The 17,458-nt window shown below is 44.6% G+C and overlaps 1 protein-coding gene across 5 annotated transcripts in view; it reads left to right on the top strand.

The window, feature by feature from the left end:
* Positions 1–4,563, top strand: part of LOC118965271 (contactin-associated protein-like 2) — a 32,622-nt gene extending 28,059 nt beyond the window's left edge. For 4 of the 5 annotated variants that reach the window (XM_036983020.1, XM_036983018.1, XM_036983019.1 and 1 more), the window contains 2 exons: positions 2,846–2,896; positions 3,553–4,563. In XM_036983020.1, coding sequence (XP_036838915.1) covers positions 2,846–2,896; positions 3,553–3,683 — 182 coding nt within the window. In that variant the 3' untranslated portion in view covers positions 3,684–4,563. The remainder of the gene's footprint in view (positions 1–2,845; positions 2,897–3,552) is intronic. The other variant, XM_036983017.1, reaches the window with a different exon arrangement.
* The last annotated feature ends 12,895 nt before the right edge of the window (positions 4,564–17,458 follow it).

The following is a 17,458-nucleotide window of genomic DNA, read 5'->3' as shown; positions in this document are numbered from 1 at the left end:
TCACTCCAGAGCCCAATGGCGGCAAGCTTTACACCACTACAGCCAACGCTTGGCATTGCGCATGGTGATCTTAGGTTTGTGTGTGGTTGCTTGGCCATGGAAACCCATTTCATGAAGCTCCAGATGAACAGTTATTGTACTTACGTTGCTTCTAGAGGCAGTTTGGAACTCGGTAGTGTGTGTTGCAACCAAGGACAGACGACTTTTATGTGCGTCCCGCTTCAGAACTCGACGATCCCGTTCTGTGAGCTTGTGTGGCCTACCACTTCGCGGCTGAGCCGTTGTTGCTCCTAGACGTTTCCACTTCACAATTAAATCCCTTACAGTTGACCGGAGCAGCTGTAGCAGGGCAGAAATTTGACCAACTGGCTGGAAAGGTAGCATCCTGTGACGGTGCCACAAGTCTCTGAGCTCTTCAGTAAGGCCATTCTACTGCCAATGTTTGTCTATGGAGATTGCATGGCTGTGTGCTCGATTTTATACACCTGTCAGTAATGTGGCTGAAACTTCCAAATCCACTAATTTGAAGGGTGTCCACATACAACTTTGTATATATAGTGTATTTTTCACTTTGGAGTAGACAACATGTTTGCAGTTCTCTCTCACCCTTCTATCTGTACAGTGCCATGCATAAGTATTCATTCCCCTTGGGGTGTTTCCTATTTTGTTGCATTACAACCTGTCATTTAAATGGATTTTTTATTAGGATTTCATGTAATGGACATACACAAAATAGTCCAAATGGAAAAGATAACTTGTTTCAAAAATGTTGTTTCAAAAATGTATTCCCCCCCCCCCCCTATGTTATAAAGCCCCTAAATAAGATCTGGTGCAACCAATTACCTTCATAAGTCACATAATTAGTTAAATAAAGTCCACCTGTGTGCAATCTAAGTGTCACATGATCTGTCACATGATCTCAGTAAATATACACCTGTTCTGAAAGGCCCCAGAGTCTGCAACACCACTAAGCAAGCGGCACCACCAAGACCAATGAACGCTTCAAACAGGTCAGGGACAAAGTTGTGGACATCCCACGGAGCACCGTTAAATACATTATTAAAACATTGAAAAAATATGGCACCACAACAAACCTGCCAAGAGAGGTCCGCCCACCAAAACTCACAGACCAGGCAAGGAGGGCATTAATTAGAAAAATGCAAAGGGGGTGAATACTTTCGCAAGCCACTGTAACTATGTGTGATTTCTGAAAACCGGCATATTTACCTATAAAAAAGGCTTAGGTCTTTTCACTCATATGGACCAACTCCATATTAATGCCTGTGATTTTGGAATGAGATGTTCGACAAGCAGGTGTCCACATACTTTTGGCCATGTAGTGTGTGTATGAATATAAAAAGGGAGATATATGCAAATGTTGTATGAACAGGCAGGGGTATATGGATATGACAAGGCTGGGTGTGAGGAGACAGAGAGCGAGCACGAGCAATCTCTCCCTGAAGTCTCTCACTGTGTGTGTGTGTGTGTGTGTGTGTGTGTGTGTGTGTGTGTGTGTGTGTGTGTGTGTGTGTGTGTGTGTGTGTGTGTGAGCAGACAGAGAGAGCAGTCTTTCCCTGAAGCCTACATGCCTCAGTCTCAATTACCATCCTGTCTCTGACCTCAAACAGTGAGAGTTAATAAGGCCTGTGAACTCTCCTCTCCCTGCTCAAACATGTATTCTCTCAGTACTGACACACACACTACTAACACCTCGTACCCTCTTTCACCCCCGGGGTAGCTAGTCTTCTGAATGCAGCAACCTCACGCTCTCAGTTCAACCTCCGACCATGTCATCCACTATACTTGTGCCCCCTTGCTCAGGGAGGGTGGTTATCGACGCATGTATCCTGATAACGACTTGGTGTGCTCTACACTATAGAGTGTGCTACTTTTTGACCAGAGCACCAGGGGCCCTGGTCAAAAGTAGTGCACTATGAAGAAAATCGGGTGCCATTTGGGAGGCATCCTTGGAAGGGGTTGCACATTTTGCGATAGTGATTAATGAATCATTAATGATGGGCTGAACTCCTCTGATGAAGCAGGTAATTAAGAGTTAATGAGGTATTGCACACCGACGCGTCCCAGCACACTTCTTGTTTTTTTGTTGCTTGGCACTTTTGAAATGTGACTTTTTTCCCCCTACACACCTGGAAGTGTGTGTGTGTGTGTGTGTGTGTGTGTGTGTGTGTGTGTGTGTGTGTGTGTGTGTGTGTGTGTGTGTGTGTGTGTGTGTGTGTGTGTGTGTGATGCACTGTAAGATTGGTTGGGGGGAGGGGATGACACACATTGAGCTGATTGGAGTGTTTGTGTCCCCCCCGGCTAGATTAAAGTCAAGGTGGATTGGACAGCTGTTCCATTGCAATAACTTATACTTAGCATCTCCTTCATCACTCTTTATTTAGTCTCCCTTCCTCTTTTGACAGGCAGAAAGGCAACATCTACCTGTCACTGTTGAAGTGAGAGAATAACATTCAGTCAACAGGCCCTGCGCTCGACTAGCGTCCTGTCCAGGGGGTGTACTTGTACATCAAACTGCCTTCATGCTTCCGACACAGGAGAATCAGGAGATAGGCTACTTACTGTCGACAGTGTAGCTGTACTCAAAGCCACATCATATACTGTACACATGAATCTGTCACTACTGTATAGTCTAAACCAGAGTCAAACTACGGAGACAAGCAACGCAAGCAAGCGTCAAACAAGCTAGTGTAATGAATGTACGGTGAAATCTGAAGGGAAGTGTAATGATGTAAATCAGTAGGTACCGTACATGTCTGTGTGTTGACTACGAGGCTCTGTCTCTCTAATGTCATTATCGTGTTCTCTGTTCTGGTGTCACTTGCAGTGGGAGCCGCCGCCGTAAAAGGTGTATCCTTTGAAGTCCTTTTCGCAGGAGGTGAGAAATATATCAATCACAATGTATTTATAAAGCCGTTTTTATATGAGCAGTTGTCACAAGGTGCTTTACATTAACCCCTAAGCTTTAGAGATGGTTATCCAGATGTGGAAGCATTATTGTTCTCTCTATAGTGTGAAAATGGAACTAATTCCATGAGTATACGTAAATGGAAAGTCCTCCACTCCATTGTTTCTGGTTTCACCTATATAATTGTTATCGTTTCCCTCGCCATGCTGAAGCAACAACGTTCTGACATCTTTTTTTTTACTCTATCAAAGAAATGTCATTTATTTTACTTACATTTGAAGTCAATTCGCAGGTGCTCTTATCCAGAGAAACGTATAGAGGTGCCTCGCTCAAGGGCACCTCGACAGATTTTTCACAGGGATTTTTTCAGGGATTTGAACCAGTGACCTTTCGGTTACTGGCCCAACAATCTTAAAACACTAGGCTACCTGCCGATCCACCTACCTAAAAATCAATGAACTAACACGTAAAAATGTCATGTTTCTTTGATGTTCTAGATCACGATTACCCCTATGATAATGTGTCTTATGAAAAAACATATTACTCTTTAAAAGAGTATTCTATATTTTCAGAGACCATTCTCCCCTCTGTCAGTCTAATTTATATCCGTCTCTCTCCCTTCCCAGGAGTCATTGTGGTGGTACTGGTGGTGGTACTGGTGCTGGTACTGTGCCACAAGGGCAAGCATAAGGGCACTTACCACACCAACGAGGCCGAGTGTGGTGATTCTGTCGACACGTATGGCGTTGCCTCTTAAAGCGAACTAGAGATTTTGATTGAGGAAGAATAGAAAGAAGTACACTTCATTTGAAACAGGACTTTTTCCGATTCTAAACCGGGGCCAGTTGCCAAATATTTTCTACGGAATTGGTAATGCCTATGATGGTCATCTAATTTCAAGGCAACATTTATATGGGGCATACGACCATCTCAGCTCTGCAGATTTTGCCACGAAGAGACAGAATCGTTAGATCACTTATTTTTGTATTGCCCATATATACACTATATATACAAAATTATGTGGACACCCATTAGTGGATTTGGCTATTTCAGCCACATTACAGCCTTATTTCCCTCATCAATCAATATACAGAAGCACTTTAATAAACAATTAATATTCATTACATGTGACTAACTTCAAGCTTACAATTAGTACAGTAGTTAAACCAATATTAGATTGTTGAGGTTTTCGAAAAGATGTAAAAACTCGAGAAATTTTACAATCCTTTTTGTTTTCCTTTAAAAAAAAAATGTATACTCAAAAGATAGTACCTTGTTTGAATTTCTATTATGAGGGTGTTGAGTGAGCTTAATGTATAATAATGTATAGCATTGCTGAATGTAATATCTGTTTTCAATTTTTTTCTAAATTGACGTCCAGTAGTAATCTGAGCTTGTAAAATTAAATCAAGGCACAGGCATCTTTCCTAACGCCTGAAGGTACCAATAACTGAGAAAAGGAAATGCTTCGGCGAGGACCATAGGAACACAAAAAATTACTTTCATGAAACTTGACAGACATTTCACCCATGACAATACTGGGAACAAAACAGTCAAAAAAAATGTCAATTCTCCTTCTTCTCATGCAAGTCTCTGTAACTAATATATTACCATGTGATTAAAGAGAAGCAACCTTGTTTTTGCCTGATGAAAACAGTGTCTAATTAGCAGTAAAACACTCGTTCCAGAGAGGAAGGACTTTTTGTATCAACAAGGCAACAACAGGGAAGTTTCAAAAGGAAACTGAAGACAGCCGAATCACACTGGGGTTCGTTCCTTAGACACTGCCCCAGCTATGTGGAAAGGCTTCCATGTAGTTCAGAGAGGGCATATCAACAGGAACGCCCTGATAAATGCCCAAAGTATCAACATCCCAAAATACTGTATCGGTGACTAAATGTGGTCCAGTTTCTGTTGACGATAATGCATGTCTGTTGTTCTATCACGTGAAAGTCCCATTCGATTAGCGTTGCGTATGTATCAAGCTACACATTTGATCAATTTGCACAATCATGGACTAAATTGTTTTTTTTGTTTTTTCAAATTAAGAGTTTACTTGTATACCCAGTCGAAAAATCGGATTATTCAACACAACATATGGGTTCAGAAAACCAAGATATAGGGGCAAAAGTTTGCACTTCAATAGTGTGTGTTAATGAGATTTAGAAACTTATGGAGGATTTTGTGTTTTCTATTTTCATCAAGCTAGAATAGAGCGATGCAGTGCCCGAGGCTGCTGAAGGGAACTTCTGAATCCTTGAGTAGCGCCAGGCAGCGATATGTGGGTTTAATGCAATTCCAACAACCCCAGAAACGTTCCTGCAGAGCTGAGCCAGCACACTTTTCAAAAAACCATGGTGCCTCTGGGAAATCGTTTTACTCTAATTGCGCATTATTCTTGGTCGGGATACAAGACAATACAAGCCAATCTCAAGATCATACATCACCTGATCTACAGGCTGGCAAAGAGCACTTACTTTTGGCCATTTGATTGCAAGTTGAAAGTATTTATTTCCATTTGTCTTCCTAATCAAAGTATGGAACAATTTCTAACCTTTCTCCAAACAGATTTTTCTTTCAATTCTCTAATCAAGTCTAACTTCAAAGCCAGTGACTCAGTGTGTGTTTGAGTGCATTAGCTAGAGTGCTCTGTCTGATTGAGGTAAAGACAATAACGCCATTGAGACATCTATCCAACTGCCGTCCTCACTGACATCATATCAAGTCCTATTGGTCAGGGGACCAACCATCAGAGAGGAAAACGCTTATATAAGATGTGTCCCAAATAGCACCCTATTTCTTATTTTGTGCACTAGGGTGCTTTTGACCAGGGTCCTATGGGGGAATAGGTTGCCGCTTGGGACTCGGCCGTGACTTCAGCAGGGCCACTGACACCTCTCAAGGAGATGGAAAAACTTTTCTGCAGCAGTCATTCCAGGGTCACTGAAGCTATAGCTTGGCCTAGACAGCCATAGACAAGCACCAGGCGCTTGAAAGGCAATAATCAGGAAGTCAGCGTTGCAACCAGCAACCAGCCGCACTTCCCTTTCAATGTATTTTTTTTATTAGAAATCAAATAACCGTTCAAAAGGCACCCATTGTGTTCTCTTACAATTGTATCCCAGCTTTCCTCCTGGCCTTGGTGTGCAGAGAACATACTTTTTTATTGTGACAATAAGCCATACTTTGATATGGCCCTGAAGGCATCAACATAAATTCATTTCATCTCGACTGCTCTGTGAAGCTTGAACAATGGTAAAGCCAAAGCTGGTGACTTTCCCATCTCTTCTCCGACTGTCTACGAAATGGCATAAAATAACAAAGAAATGCTAGTATTCTCCATGGATGAATGCGGCATGCGGCTGTATTTACCTAAAGACATCGACGATGAAAACACATAGAATTTCTTTTGAGCAATGTAGCTACCTCCCTCTCTTTGAGTTGTAGCTAATTCACTCTCTTTGAGTTGTAGCTAATTCCAGTAAAAGAGGAAACAGTACATGAATGAATGAATAACTTGACTTGGGAGCCCATGGTCCTGTAGTCTGAGTTGTGTGGATTATCTCCCTTGTTAGACAATAGGCTAAATCTTGTGTGCGTCCCAAACAGCACCCATAGGGCTCTAGTCAGAAACAGTGCACGACAGTATGTACAGGAAATAGGCTGCCATTTGGGACGGAGAACCTGGACGTGTTCAGACAAAATGGAAGAAGAACGGGAACAGGGAACTCATTGAATCATCTCGTTAGAATATCCCCATGGCTTAGGGTCTGTCCCAAATGCAACCCTGTTCCCTATGGGCCCTGGTCAAAAGCAGTGCACTGCGTAGGGATTAGGGTGCCATTTCGGGATGCACTTTTAAGGTTCTGGGGCTCTTGAGAAAGGAGAGTTTTGCATAATACAGCCACAATAAAACAAGAACTCCAGCTCATCCAAGTGTTGCTCTATTCTATTCTTCAGCGAATATCCTATAAGCTATAATGAAGATGTGTGACTTAGCCCCTGACATGGCCAGCTTCCTAGGAGAAAGGACTTCCATTCCAGACTCAATTACTATTTCAATACGTTTCCGCCATGGATATTGAATATTGCAAGATAAGCAGTTCTCGCAAAATTGCTAGCACAAAGTCTGCTCCGGGGTTTGTGCTCAGGCTTTTGACGCTTCTGTTCAGAGGTGCATTGGGAAGGTTATGAAGCACATTTTCTGGGGGCGGGGGGGGGGGGGGGGGGGGGGGGCGGGGTTACCAGAATAAATAATACAGTATCTGCCTGTGAAGACGGATGCTACATTGTTGCAGCCAGGAATAGTTCCTGCGCTCAGCACTTCCCCAAAGAGTTGTGAATGTCAAACCTGCAGAGGAGAGGGGATCCCCAACAGAGCAACGTTAGAGAAATGTTAAACCAACTTTGTGTTAAATCTGAAATCCGCATAAGGTGAAACGGCGTCATCGTTCGCCCCCCAGCACATTTGTCATCAATCAATCAATCAATCAAATGTATTTATAAAGCCTTTTTTTTTTTTTTTACATCAGCCGATATCACAAAGGGCTGTACAGAAACCCAGCCTAAAACCACAAACAACAAGCAATGCAGGTGTAGAAGCACGGTGGCTAGGGAGAAACCTAGAGAGGAACCAGGCTCTGAGGGGTGGCCAGTCCTCTTCCGACTGTGCCGGTTGGAGACTACAACAGAACATGGCCAAGATGTTCAAACGTTCGTTCATAGATGACCAGCAGGGTCAGATAATAATAATCACAGTGGTTGTAGAGGGTGCAACAGGTCAGCACCTCAGGAGTAGATGTCGGTTGGCTTTTCATGGCCGGTCATTCAGAGTCATGATTTTTCTTTGGTTTGATGAAACGGAGGAGAGGAGCATCCAGCATCGTGCAATGATGTCAGCAGGGGGGACGACGACGACGACACTGTGCTCGTTGTTTGAAGTACCTTCTTTGTTGTTGTGATGTCGCAAACTGACGTGGCAGTTTCACCAAGTATGAATTCCAGTTTGAAAACGGTGTTCAACCAAAAATGCTGTGTTAAAACACTTTTTTCCTAAACTTTTTTCCAAAACTAGGCAGAAATGACGAAGAAAAGTGATTCAGAAAAGAGGGAACAGATGGTGATATGCTTTGAACTGCGTTTAATTAAGTCTGTTCCTTTCTGTCTACTTTGATGAATCCTTGTTTCCCTATCAAACTAAAGGGGACATCATCCCCATTAACAACTGTTACTCATGTTACTCAACTCACTGTTACCTGTAGTTTGGTGTTGAAAGATTCATACAACACAATAACAGTACATTGCCCTCTGATCCTAGAGATCATAATAACCTTGTGTCTCACTCCCACTATCCAACGTGCATTTACTGTCCATAAGGAGGCTGCCTGCCTGCCTGTTTGCCTGACTGTATACCTGCCTTCTTGCCTTGCTGCCTGTGTGGCTGGCTGCCTGTACAGATAGCACTGTGGAAATAGCCTGCTTGCCTGCCTGCCTGCCTGCCTGCCTGCCTGCCTGCCTGCCTGCCTGCCTGCCTGCCTGCCTGCCTGCCTCTCTGCCTGCCTGCCTGCCTGCCTGCCTGCCTGCCTGCCTGCCTGCCTGCCCGCCTGCCTGCCCGCCTCTCTGCCTGCCTGCCTGCCTGCCTGCCTGCCCGCCTGCCTCTCTGCCTGCCTCTCTGCCTGCCTGCCCGCCTGCCTGCCTGCCTGCCTGCCTGCCTGCCTGCCCGCCTGCCTGCCTGGTGTGCTCAGCAGTAAGAGGTGATATAGGCCTAATCATTATTACTCTATGATAACTGATAAATCATCCTCATATGAACGGTCACTAGGGGAAATTGGTTTTTGCTATTTCATGTGTAACCGCATTGCACCTGCAGAAACCCCATCAGCAAAACAATTCAGCCAGCACGGAATCCTCTGCAGGTGTCCTGCTAGGCTGTGTTGTCATTAACAAACTACTGGAATTGTGTTTGTGTGTATATGGATGGGTTACTCTGGGTCCTAGAGTATGCTCACTTTTTTCATATACTGTAGTTCCATCCTATTTGTATTTTTTTTTAAATTACTGCTTTTTGAATGCAGGCAGACCATTGAAAGGTCTCTGTACTTTGTATTTTTCTCTCTCAGTGTGAGAAGCCAGTTCCCAAGTTCCATTACAATTGTCTTTCCAGACTTAGTTGTTGTGACAAACTTTCAACCAGATAATTCAGTTCCCTGGGTGTAATTACTCAGTTGACTGCAGGCCCATTTAGATTTAATTAAAAGTGGGAGCCCAATATCACTTGTCATTGCACCTGACACCCTGGCATTAACTTTGCAGCTTTGCATTCATTAGAGCGGGCAGTCGTCTCCTAAAGTTGTATCTTATTTACAGCATAATCCTACCAGACAAAATATGGTGGAGCAAATTGTACATCCTTAGGTTATGAAAGTAACAAACGGAGGAGAGTGTGTGTGTTGGCAGAGGCCTTCCAGGTTCCCCACAGTCACAACACGGTAGGAGCATGGCTGTGTCTTTGCACTGCCAATTATCACTCCGGAAATTCAGTAAACAGACCAACTACATCACACACACACACAGTGTGTGGGGTGACTGATGTGAGACATCTGCTATAAAGCTTTGTCTCTAATTAGATGAAACAGGAAAAATAGATCTCACAAAACATCTTGCTCACCTTACATGGCCTTTGCTTGAAAGGCAGAGGCATCTTCAGCATCTATTCGACACTCTCTTAGAAGGCCAGATACATTTCCACTGTCATTTCCGCTGTGGACTGACTCAGTGTTACGGGATTGTCGAAATGAAATTGAATTCTTTCGAGCAGATAGCTACAACTCTTCAGGGAAATAGCCAGAGACAACATACAGTCTGTTCAACAGCAATTAATACAAATGAACAAAGATAGCCCTGAAGTAACTATTCGTAATATCGAGTACATCCCAGTGCTTAATGGTAAACACAGCGCCTTGATGTGTGATCTGCCTTTAAATGAACACTATTTTCCTGTGGACTAAGAGAGTTAGGCCACTGACTGGACTAACAGCCTTGTTTGGTATGCAGGTCTACCGGAGGCCCCAAACATAACAATTAATTGGCTCTAGTTCTCCTTTGTGTCAGATCTCACATTTCAACTCAATTAAACCCCATTTTATTACAGAGCTTCGTCTCCGGCATGAGTGTGACTAATTGGAAAGTGGGCGAACAAGGAAAGCAATTTTCTCACCTAGAAATGACTCACCTACTTGTCACACAATGCCTTTTTTTTTTATCGAACAAATGGTTCAAGCCTCTGCACAAACTTCTTAGGAACAGTGAGCCCCATTATCACGTTGGAAGGGTGGATGAATGATGCCTATTTATCCATCATTACATATCATAGGGATTTTTCCCTTCGTGCACATTCGCTATTAGATGAGAAAAAAATAAATAAAATGAATTTCACACAGACAGGGCAAATACAGTTTATTGTTGAAGTTTTATTGTTAAAGCCTCTTAATCCTAAAACCTAAGAGTGATTAACATTCATTCCATAAAATTTAACAATGGACTAAAAGCTGTCATGTTAATCACGAGACATCCTTATAAGCTAGGAGAATTTGTTATTTTATTTAATGGTTAGCACCAAGCAGTGCTGAAAGCCTTGCACTCTCCTGGATAAGCTCTTGAAGTGTAAGTCCATTCATAAAAGTACATCTATTTTTACTTTGACTCAAACCATTGGTCCACCTCCACTACAGTATTAGCAAGGAGTTTTATAACCAACCCAAGATAGACCAGAGCCTGTCATTTCCAATGGGTGCAAATTAATCATAGTGGGCAGAACGAGCAAGGAGGTGGGCAGAACAAGCAAGGAGGTGGGCAGAGCCGAGCACGAGCTAGTGAGATCTTATTGGCTCGTTATTTGCATATTTCAGTTAGGGAATGCCTACTCTGTGACGTGCGCGTGTGCACTCGAAACAATGCACTTTTTTCAAAACTTTGGCAAAGGGTAAACGTCTACAAAACGCAGCCCACTCCGTTTTGTGAAACTGAAAGCCGAACCACTGCTTTTAATCAGGGCAAGGTGACCGGAAACATGACCGAATACAAACAGTGTAACTATTCCCTCCGCAAGGCAATCAAACAAGCTAAGTGTCAGTATAGAGACAAAGTAGACTCGCAATTCAACGGCTCAGACACAAGAGGTATGTGGCAGGGTCTACAGTCAATCACGGATTACAAAAAGAAAACCAGCCCAGTCACGGACCAGGATGTCTTGCTCCCAGGCAGACTAAATAACTTTTTTGCCCGCTTTGAGGACAATACAGTGCCACCGACACGGCCCGCAACCAAAACATGCGGACTCTCCTTCACTGTAGCCGAGGTGAGTAAAAAATGTAAACGTGTTAACCCTCGCAAGGCTGCAGGCCCAGACGGCATCCCCAGCCGCGCCCTCAGAGCATAACACCATAGTACCCTCCAAACTCGTCATCAAGCTCGAGACCCTGGGTCTCGACCCCGCCCTGTGCAACTGGGTACTGGACTTCCTGACGGGCCGCACCCAGATGGTGAGGGTAGGTAACAACATCTCCACCCCGCTGATCCTCCACAAGGGAGCGTTCTGAGCCCTCTCCTGTACTCCCTGTTCACCCACGACTGCGTGGCCACGCACGCCTCCAACTCAATCATCAAGTTTGCGGACGACACAACAGTGGTAGGCTTGATTACTAACAACGACGAGACAGCCTACAGGGAGGAGGTGAGGGCCCTCGGAGTGTGGTGTCAGGAAAATAACCTCACACTCAACGTCAACAAAACTAAGGAGATGATTGTGGACTTCAGGAAACAGCAGAGGGAACACCCCCCTATCCACATCGATGGAACAGTAGTGGAAAGGGTAGTAAGTTTTAAGTTCCTCGGCATACACATCACAGACAAACTGAATTGGTCCACCCACACAGACAGCATCGTGAAGAAGGCGCAGCAGCGCCTCTTCAACCTCAGGAGGCTGAAGAAATGTGGCTTGTCACCAAAAGCACTCACAAACTTCTACAGATGCACAATCTAGAGCATCCTGTCGGGCTGTATCACCGCCTGGTACGGCAACTGCTCCGCCCACAACCGTAAGGCTCTCCAGTGAGGTCTGCACAACGCATCACCGGGGGCAAACTACCTGCCCTCCAGGACACCTACACCACCCGATGTCACAGGAAGGCCATAAAGATCATCAAGGACAACAACCACCCGAGCCGCTGCCTGTTCACCCCACTATCATCCAGAAGGCGAGGTCAGTACAGGTGCATCAAAGCAGGGACCGAGAGACTGAAAAACAGCTTCTATCTCAAGGCCATCAGACTGTTAAACAGCCACCACTAACATTGAGTGGCTGCTGCCAACACACTGACTCAACTCCAGCCACTTTAATAATGGGAATTGATGGGAATTGATGTAAAATATATCACTAGCCACTTTAAACAATGCTACCTAATATAATGTTTACATACCCTACATTATTCATCTCATATGCATACGTATATACTGTACTCTATCATCTACTGCATCTTTATGTAATACATGTATCACTAGCCACTTTAAACTATGCCACTTTGTTTACATACTCATCTCATATGTATATACTGTACTCGATACCATCTACTGCATCTTGCCTATGCCGCTCTGTACCATCACTCATTCATATATCTTTATGTACGTATTCTTTATCCCTTTACACTTGTGTGTATAAGGTAGTAGTTTTGGAATTGTTAGTTACATTACTCGTTGGTTATTACTGCATTGTCGGAACTAGAAGCACAAGCATTTCGCTACACTCGCATTAACATCTGCTAACCATGTGCATGTGACAAATACATTTGATTTGGTTTGATTTGATTTGATTTGATTTGATTGTTACAGATTTTAGTTTGGTAACAGAAACCTGTATGGAGATCAAACTGTTTCATCGATGAGAAAATTAGCAAGAATGTCGGCCAAAGTCCATCTCGCTCAATATTCTCCCACTGCCGGCCACTAGTGAGTAGGAATGCCAACCGGATGCTTCACAATTGTACATCCGGTTTAATACATGGCTCATTGTTCTATCTGTGGTATTATATTTTCTGTGATAGTGTGACACTTCCCTCTTGTGGTGAAATGGATACAGTTGTTGTATGGAAGTCAAATGTTCTGACTGCGCCACCCTGTGGTAAATTCTAAGTACTGCAAAGAGAATACCGGAACACTGGTGAAACAACAACCACTCCTTATGAAAGTAACGTGTTCAACAGAGACGGGACAGTGGGTGATAGAGTGGTGAAATGAATAGTGAAAAGCATCCTTTTCAGTCAACCTTAACGTTCAAGTTGTATTTTGATGTACTGTACAGAGGTTAGGTTTAGAGTTGAGGTGGAGGGAATGTGTTAAGGTTAGGGTTAAGGAGGTCAACACAGACTGGCTCGGGAACATCTTTGTGCCTTTGAACTGTAAGTTGTCCTGTTATGACCGTATATGACTGTGTTGAATTCACTGTGTTGAATATCACTCCCGGACCAAATTTGATAAAGTGCCTGGGGAAGTGAGGGCCTCCATCGTGGGAGATTTATGATATGGATCTATTTTATTATCAAGTAATAAAAGTGGTCAGGACATCTGTTTGATTACTTTTATAAAACAGGGGTGGCAATACTGACGGGGAAATTACGAGGCGATAGACTGATTGTATACTGGGTGAAGTGCTTGAAAACTCCAGGTATGACAGTACCAAGTACCTCAAGTAAGGAATGCATAATGGATACCATGCCAAACAAGCAGAAGCAAAAGGCTGTTGTAGGCTCAGAGAAAAGTGTTGGTAGCAAAATACAAAGGATGCTTTAAGTTGGTCTTTAACATTAAGCAATACCCAGCTGACCAGTCTAATTGAAATCTGACCTGAATTCATAAGGTATACTCTGCCAATAACAGAGTGGGCTAGACTGGCAGAGACGGAGTGTTTGTTTCTAGAAATAAGGGTGTTTTGGATGGGCACATTCTGCTAGTAATGATAAGCAGAGCTGTTGGCAGGCGGCTGGTGTGGGCAGGGCCAGAGAGACAGCCAGGGGTTTGAGTTAGCTCAGGCCCAGACGCTCAGACCGTTCTGTTGGAGGGACGCCAGTGAAATTCTCTGGCCTGCTAGAGACAAATGATTATGTGAAGAAGAAGAGGGGTCTGGGCCGCCAAGAGCATAACTTCCCGTTAGAATGGGAATTAGAGGACCACACAGTTAGTTCAATCCCATCATTCACGAGGAAAACGGATCGATGAAGGAAGGATGGACGAAGTGGGAGGCAGATGCAGATGTGCTGAGTCAGAGGCCATTGTGACATATCTTCCTCTGCCTCAAAACAACAAAGATCCATCTACAGTTGAAGTCAGAAGTTTACATACACTTAGGTTGGAGTCATTAAAACTCATTTTTAACCTCGCCACAAATTTCTTGTTAACAAACTATAGTTTTGGCAAGTTGGTTAGGACATCTACGTTGTGCATGACACAAGTCATTTTTCCAACAATTATTTACAGACAGATTATTTCACTTATAATTCACTGTTTCACAATTCCAGTGGGTCAGAAGTTTACACACACTAAGTTGACTGTGCCTTTAAAAAGCTTGGAAAATTCCAGAAAATGATGTCATGGATTTAGAAGCTTCTGGTAGGCTAATTGACATCATTTGAGTTAATTGGAGGTGTACCTGTGGATGTATTTCAAGGCCAACCTTCAAACTCAGTGCCTCTTTGCTTGACATCATGGAAAAATCTAAAGAAATCAGCAAAGACATCAGAAAAAAAATTGTAGACCTCTACAAGTCTGTTTCCTCCTTAGGAGCAATTTCCAAATGCCTGAAGGTACCACATTCATCTGTACAAACAATAGTGTGCAAGTATAAACACCATGGTACCACGCAGCCATCATACCACTCCCCGAGGTCGGACTGGGGACCCTTTCAGCGGGCCCCGCAGCGCCGGACAGGCGGGAGACTCTGGCAGCGCCGGAGTGAAGGGCTCTGGCAGCTCCGGGCTGGAGGGAGACTCTGGGCTGGAGGGAGACTCTGGCAGCTCCGGGCTAGAGGGAGACTCTGGCTGCTAAGGGCTAGAGGGAGACTGGTTGCTCCGGGCTGGAGGGAGACTCTGGCAGCTCCGGGCTAGAGGGAGACTCTGACTGCTCCGGGCTGGAGGGAGACTCTGGCAGCTCCGGGCTGGAGGGAGACTCTGGCAGCTCCGGGCTGGAGGGAGACTCTGGCAGCTCCGGGCTGGAGGGAGACTCTGGCAGCTCCGGGCTGGAGGGAGACTCTGGCAGCTCCGGGCTGGAGGGAGACTCTGGAAGCGCTGGACAGGCGGGAGAACCTGGAGGGAGGAGACAGAGAGACAGCCTGGTGTGTGGGGCTGCCACAGGAGGCCTGGTGCATGGAGGAGGCACCGGATACACAGGGCCGTGGAGGCGCACTGGAGGTCTCGAACTAATGGCTTGCACAACCCGTCCTGGCTGGATGGTGACTCTAGCCCGGCACGTGCGCAGCGCCGGCGCAGGATATCCTGGCCTGAGGAGATACACTGGCTGTCTGGAGAGCAGGGCTGGCACCATCCGCCCTGGCTGGATCCTCACCCTAGCCCGGAAGATGCGGGGAGCTGGGATGTAGCGCACCGGGCTAAGCACGCGTACTGGGGACACCGTGCGCTCCACTGCATAACACGGTGCCTGACTAGTACAACGCCCACAGCGGTAAGCACGGGAAGTTGGCTCAGGTCTCCTACCTGACTTAGCCACACTCCCCATGTGCCCCCCACCAAGACATTTTTGGGGCTGCCTCTCGTGCCTGTTGCGCTGCCGTGCTAACTCCTCATAGTATCTCCGCTCAGCCTTAGCTGCCTCCAGTTCCTCCTGTGGACGGCGATACTCCCCAGCCTGTGCCCAGGGTCCCTTGCCTTCCAGTATCTCCTCCCATGTCCATTTCTCCAGATAGCGCTGCTGCTCCTGGTTATCACGCTGCTTGGTCCTTTTGTGGTGGGTAGTTCTGTAACGTTTCTCCTCGTCATCTGAGGAAGAGTAGTCAAGATCGGACCAATGCGCAGCGTGGTATGTGTCCATGTTAATATTTAATAAATCAACTGAACACTGAATAACAAAACAACGAAGAGAGTGAACGAAACAGTCCTGTAAGGTGCAGACACAAAACAGAAAACAACTACCCACAAATCAAGTGGGAAAAACAGGCTACCTAAGTATGGTTCTCAGTCAGAGACAACGATTGACAGCTGCCTCTGATTGAGAACCATACCAGGCCAAACACATAGAAAACCAAAACTAGAACCACACATAGAATACCCACCCCAACTCACGCCCTGACCAACCTAAACAAGAAACATAACAAAGGAACTAAGGTCAGGACGTAACACCACTCAGGAAGGAGATGCATTCTGTCCCCTAGAGATGAATGTACTTTGGTGCGGAAAGTGAAAATCAATCCCAGATTGACCTTGTGAAGATGCTGGACGAAACAAGTACAAAAGTATCTATATCCACAGTAAAACGAGTCTGCTCCAAAACCACCAAAAAAAGCCAGACTACGGTTTGCCACTGCACATGGGGACAAAGATGGTCCCACCGTTCCTAGGCCGTCATTGAAAATAAGAATTTGTTCTTAACTGACTTGCCTAGTTAAATAAAGGTTCAAATAAATGTTGTGGGGGCGCTTTGTTGCAAGAGGGACTGGTGCACTTCACAAAATAGATGGCTCATGAGGGAGGAAAATTATGTGGATATATTGAAGCAACATCTCAAGACATCAGTTAAGGTATTGGAGTGGCCATCACAAAGCCATGACCTCGATCCTATAGAGATTTTGTGGGCAGAATGGAAAAAGCGTGTGCGAGAAAGGAGGCCTACAAACCTGACTCAATTAGACCAGCTCTGTAAGGAGGAATGGGCCACAATTCACCCAACTTATTGTGAGATGCTTGTGGAAGGCTACCTGAAATGTTTCACCCAAGTTAAACAATTTAAAGGCAATGCTACCAAATTCTATGTATGTAAACTTCTGACCCACTGGGAATATGATGAAAGAAATAAAAGCTGAAATAAATAATTCTTGTCACGTTCTGACCTTACTTCCTTTGTTATTTCTTTGTTTTAGTTTGGTCAGGGCGTGAGTTGGGGTGGGTTGTCTATGTTCTTTATTCTATGTTATATTTTCTCCGTGTTTGGCCTAGTATGGTTATCAATCAGAGGCAGGTGTCGTTCGTTGTCTCTGATTGAGAAACATACTTAGGTAGCCTTTTCCCAGCTGTGTTTTGTGTTATTTTCTGTATAGGGTTTTTTCATCACCATACAGAACTGTTTCGGTTTCGTTTCATTCTCTTTGTTATTTTGTTTAGTGTTCTGAGTTTAAATAAATATGATCATGAACACTTACCACGCTGCGTATTGGTCCGATCTCTCATACTCCTCATCAGAGGAGGACGAAGAATGTTACAATTCTCTCTACTATTATTCTGACATTTCACATTCTTAAAATAAAGTGGTGATCCT

The sequence above is a fragment of the Oncorhynchus mykiss genome, chromosome 7, assembly GCF_013265735.2.
Source record: "Oncorhynchus mykiss isolate Arlee chromosome 7, USDA_OmykA_1.1, whole genome shotgun sequence".
Taxonomy (NCBI): Eukaryota; Metazoa; Chordata; class Actinopteri; order Salmoniformes; family Salmonidae; genus Oncorhynchus; species Oncorhynchus mykiss.
The sequence above is the reverse complement of the archived record's forward strand: the minus strand, read 5'-3'. Positions and strand labels throughout refer to the sequence as shown.